The sequence below is a fragment of the Pollachius pollachius genome (assembly GCF_949987615.1).
Source record: "Pollachius pollachius genome assembly, chromosome: 1".
NCBI lineage: Eukaryota > Metazoa > Chordata > Actinopteri > Gadiformes > Gadidae > Pollachius > Pollachius pollachius.
This window is the reverse complement of record NC_136934.1, coordinates 42,619,549-42,625,046: the sequence shown is the minus strand read 5'-3', so window position 1 is coordinate 42,625,046 and position 5,498 is coordinate 42,619,549. Positions and strand designations below refer to the sequence as shown.

The following is a 5,498-nucleotide window of genomic DNA, read 5'->3' as shown; positions in this document are numbered from 1 at the left end:
GAACAGAAACGTAGCCAAACTTTTCCCTCTCCATCAACCCATTTTGTTCTTCTTTGTTCTGCGTGGGCCATGTTATGGCTCCTGCTCTCAGTTCAAAGCAGAGCAGACAGCAATCACTGTGTTGTAAACATATCAAAGTGTAAACTGCTGTAAACATTTACGTCCTTATTCCTTTTTGATCTCCACAGGTTCCTGTGAAACCTTGGGCTCTGCAACGCGATCATGGGCGACACCCAACATCTCTGAAGGCCACAGTTTCAACTCCCCCTCCCCCCTTTCCCCCACCCCATCCCCCACCCAGTCGCCGGGCCTTTCAGCCCCTTCCCTTCCCACCCCCAGACCCACGGAGCCCGCCGCCTTACCCCCTGCAGCTTCTCAGCCCGCGTCGGCGCCTCTCTCAGCCGGAAACGATGCCAGCCCGCTGCGGCCCCAGGGCTCCATGCGTGGGGGGGGTGTCCCTCTCCATGCTGGTGTTGTACCTGTGCTCCTCAGCTCTGCTGCTGCTGACGGGCCGCCCGTGCCACGCCTCGCCCTCCGGCCCCGAGTCGGACACCTGCTCCACCCTGGTACAGAGCCGCTTCTTCGGCTTCTTCCTGTCGTCCCAGGTGTTCCCCGCCGTGCCCTGTTCGTGGACCCTGCAGAACCCCGACCCGCGGCGCTACACCATATTCCTCAAGGTGACCAAGCCCACGGACGGCTGCGCCCCCTCCCAGCTCCGCACCTTCCAGTTCGAGTCCTTCCTGGAGACCACTCGCACCTACCTGGGCGTGGAGAGCTTCGACGAGGTGGTGAAGCTGTGCGACTCCGACGCAGCCCCCGTGGCGTTCCTGGAGGCGGGGAAACAGTTTCTGCAGATGAGGAAGGCGCCGTTGAGGGTGGGCGGGCGGGGCGTGGCCGTAAAGGGCGGGGCGCCATCGGACGACGGGGTCGGCGGGGAGTTCAAGACGGAGTACCTGGTGGTGGGCAAGCGGAACCCCAGCATGCCCGCCTGCCAGATGCTGTGCCAGTGGCTGAAGGACTGCCTGACATCCAGCACCTCCAGCAGACCATGCGGCATCATGCAGACGCCCTGCCTCTGCTGGGGGCCTCCACTCCAGCCGCTCCAGCCGGATAGCTGCGACCACAACGGCGTTTTACACGCGGACTGTATACCCGGGGCCAAGGAGAAGGATGTAGAGGTTCAAGGTGAGTGCTGTAAATGTTTAATCTAAATTGTGTTGAGTTGGGTAATGGATCAATGTTTATCGGCCGATTGAAGGGTTGACTGATGTGTCCCGCTGTCCTCTGGTGCATTGCAGTTATTTAAATGTTCCCTTGGTTTATTTTCATTTAAAATTCCAACGCTATTTTCCAATTAAACTTTAGTGAATTCAGATACATCGGAAGTAGTGTCTACGGGTAGAACTGTGGATCGAACCCAGTATCCCCCCCCCCCCCCATGTAGTGGATGAGATTATAATAAATAGGTGATTGTTTGGACGTCGGCAGCTCGGGCACTGCCCGCCAGCCATGCACTCATGGGTCACTGGGTTCTTGAAAGCGATGATATTGAAGACGAAAAGAAGAAAATGGGAAGAAAGATGAAAGGCGGCAAAGCGCTGAGACAAATGGCGGTTTCAGATTTCATCTGATGGAAGGCGATTTCCTTGACCTTGCCGGGTCAGCGCCACCGCCTGGGCCTGGCTGGGGAGGCCTGAGGGAGGGACACCGAATCAGCCTGTCGGGAGACTTGCGGAGGAAGGAGAGAAGAAGAGGAGCATCATAGGGGTTGATATGAGATCGCTTCAGGGACACTCAGGGCTGGGTGGGGGCGGTAATGTGGCAAGAGAGAAAGAGAGACTGAGAGAGAGAGAGAGAGAGAGAGAGAGAGAGAGAGTGAGAGAGGGGGGAGGAAGATAAACAGGATTTAGCTGTAACTTCAACTCGCTATAGCCTGATTGATGCTGCCTGATTGGCTGCATCCCCCCTACGCTTATCCCACCCTGCCCCCTCCCACCATTCCCAAGACAGGATGTGGTCTGACATCTTAGTCACTGCATTGACCAGGGATATATTTCCTGATGGGGGGGGGGGGGGGGGTTTGTAAGCATTCTCCCCACCGTCTCGCCATCACCAGAACGATATTTTCCACCGATTGCAGTTCTATAAAGAGGCGCCTGCAGCCTCCACACGGACAGCTGAGCTGCGATTGTTGCACTTGTTGGTGTCTCCCTTGTCTCTCTGCCACCCCCACAGTCTCCACCGTGAGACCATGTGTGCTGCGTCTTACATCCAAACAGCACCTTGACACCCCACCCACCTCCTTCCCCACCTCTCCCTTGAGTTAGCATCTCCTTATATAATCCTGCTTGTGATGCTTTGCAGCCGTGCTTGCAGTAGGTGGTGTGGGGGCAATGTTTGCACCTTAACATACCATAGCGGTAGAGGAAATAAAAAAAGTCGGGCAGTAGGGAAGGAAGGAAAGAAGGAAAGAAGGGAGGGTGGACGGAGGGAAGGAAGGAAAGAAAGAAGGAGTGAAACAAGCTTGAGCGTACATCAGAATACTGTAAGCAACAAACAGAGCTTCAAAAAGCTTGACAGAGATTCAGAGATCTTCCCTGAGCTCAAAAGAGCTCGACCAAGTTTGACAGAGCTTTACAGAGCTCAGTAGAGCTCGACAGAGCTTCAGCAAGCTTGACAGAGCTTCCAAGAGCTTGATAGAGCTTGACAGATCTTGACAGAGCTTCACGGAGCTCAACATAGCTTCATGGAGCTGAACAGAACTCAAGAGAGCATCACAGAGCTTCACAGAGCGTGACCAAGCTTCACAGAGCCTCACAGAGCCTCACAGAGCGTGACCAATCTTCACAGAGCTCCACAGAGCTTCACAGAGCTCAACAGAGCTTCACAGAGCTTCACAGAGCTCCACAGAGCTTCAGAGAGCCTCACACAGCTCTCCCAAGTTTCATAGAGCTCCACAGAGCTCCAAAGAGCTTCACACAGCTCCACAGAGCTTCACAGATCGTCGACAAGCCTCACAGAGCTTTACTACTGCTGATTAGAGATGGGCATTCGATTAAATTGTCTTAGTCGATAGCCGGGAGAATTAACGATACATTTTCAAATGATCATTAATATTTTTATATTAAAATTAACTATTAATATGCTATATGAATGCAATGAAAATTGATCGTTAATTATCCCGTGTCTACATGGACCCTTCTGGTCCAATTAGAAGTGGAAGAACAACTCAGAGAGACATACGGACGTACGCTTACCACTTTTGTAAATGCCATATATACAATACATTCGGATTGCATGATAGGAATAGATTTTTTCCGATTTTAAATCTAATCGGATCAAAAGTGTCCATGTAAACGCGGCTAATCGGAATACAATTCTCTGATTGGAATAGATTTCCATTGGGAATAGAAGAGGTGGTGTAGTCCACTATAATAGACATTTATTTAGATTGATTTGGGGTGGGTGGGGCTACTTTTAAACTTTGAGAGATGGCATCAGCAGTTGCAGTAGTTCGCAAATGGTCCGTCGATCCTTTTATGTACACCGAACTGGACCGCTGTCAAGGAAAGTGGAATTTTTGCCTGATTCACGTCTTTCTTAGCACTCCGCAAGTAGTCCGGTATCTTATCAACCCCAGCGTGTCCGGTTGCTAAGCAACGTCAACGTCTTTGGCAGACTGTTTCTCTACTGAACAACACTACGAATGGTAATTGTAAAAAGACACACCGCGTGAAGATATTTTTTAGCAATAGTTTTATCCATGAAAAATTTACACCATTGACGAAATTCTTAATGATCAATTAGTCTGCATATTGATGAATATGCAGCTAATTGTTGAACTAGCAGAACAGAATGAACAAGAGGGTATGTGTTTGGGTGCGTATTTGTGTGCACAAGGCTTGTGCGTGGATATTTCTATGTGTGGAGAGCGAAGGGGGCTGTTACTGGGAGCTGAATATAAGGAGCTGAGAGGAAGTGACCGGAAGGGATTGGAGGAATGGAGGACATATGAGGTCGACCTGGCAGATTGCGATTAGGGCAAAGAGAAACGGTGCTGCAGATGCTGAAGGAGCCCAGACTGGATGAGAGCAACGGACTGGAAGAGAGCATGTCATCCAAGCCACAACTGTATGAAGGACGTCAAGACCACCACTCCAGTCACACCACTCCAGTCAAGACCACCACTCCCCCCCCCCCCCCCCCCCCCCCCCCCCCTCCCGCCCCCCCCCCCATCATATCTCAGCTTCGCAGGACCCAGCCACAGGTGTAGCTCTGCAGCATCAGACAGGAGACAGGAGGAGGGTCCTGGCTGTGTGTCCAGTCCAATCACCCCATCAGTGGCCAGCAAGACCACGGGCCATATAGCAGGCGTTCAGAGCAATCACTGGAGCAGATTTATGTGTGTGTGTGTGTGTGTCTTCATGTGTGTGTGTGCATGTGTGAGTGTGTGCGTGTGTCTGTGTGTCTGTGTGTGTGAGAGTGGGAACATGCAGCAATGAAGGGTGTGTGCATGTGAAGGACTAGTGTATGTGTGGTTATGTGAGTCATTTGAGCGCGTGTGCGCATGCATGTGTGAATGTGCGTGTATACTCTCTGATCCTCCACATGGAGGGAGAAGATTCATTTCTCACTCCACAGTGGACAGCGGGGGAGGCAGTGACTGATTAAAGGATGGATCAGGGAGATAAGGGGGAGAAAGAGAGACAGACAGACAGCGAGAGGGAGAGTGAGAGGGAAAGAGAGAAAAATCACCTTAGCAGGGGTTGAACATATTGGCAAATTGATGAGAAAAAACATTAGGCGCAATAACAGCAAGGGAGAAACAATAACAAAATGTTGAATGACTGAAAGGGAAGGAGAAGAGAGAGATAAAGCAGGGAAAGGGAAGGGGAGCGTGTTCAGCATAGGTCAAGATGCATGCTGCTCAGTTTATGTGGCGCCTGACCTTTGTTTAAACGCCACATACTCTTAGACTTCAGCACACACTGGTCTTATCTGCTGGTATATGAAATTATACCAGGAGACACTATCGCAAGCATTATGAAGGTTGAGACTAAACATGCAGAACAACGATTTTTGGTTTGTCTGGTGCATAGTGTATGTTATAGATTGTGTGTGATAAGGGAGCTGTTTTGCATCATTATGAAATCATTATAAATTGAATAAATTATTTTTGTGGTAATCCACGTTTGAATTATACTTTGCTGTTTACTCTGCGAGGAATATAAGGGAGTTAAACACTGAAGTCCAATTAATTACACATCGATTCATCCTGGCTGTTGTTAATCATTAATATAATTTGTTTTCAGCCCAACTACTTTCGTATTACTTCGTTTATTTGAATTATTTTCTACTGGAGAGATAGTGTGGCCCTCGGGGTAGGGGTGATGTAATCAAATATGGAATATGGATGGAATATAATCCAATCAAAATTGGGAGGAAATGAGCAGACTCAGTCCGACAGATTGGTCCAGATCTCGGCTGCAGTTCATAAA

The 5,498-nt window shown here is 50.0% G+C and overlaps 1 protein-coding gene across 1 annotated transcript in view; it reads left to right on the top strand.

The window, feature by feature from the left end:
* Positions 1 to 410: 410 nt before the first annotated feature.
* The window catches only part of adgrb1a (adhesion G protein-coupled receptor B1a), a gene marked incomplete at both ends in the record, with an annotated part of 52,612 nt that continues 47,524 nt past the window's right edge, over positions 411 to 5,498 (top strand). The window contains one exon of the mRNA XM_079747676.1: positions 411 to 1,185. Within this exon, the coding sequence (XP_079603802.1) occupies positions 411 to 1,185 (775 nt within the window). The remainder of the gene's footprint in view (positions 1,186 to 5,498) is intronic.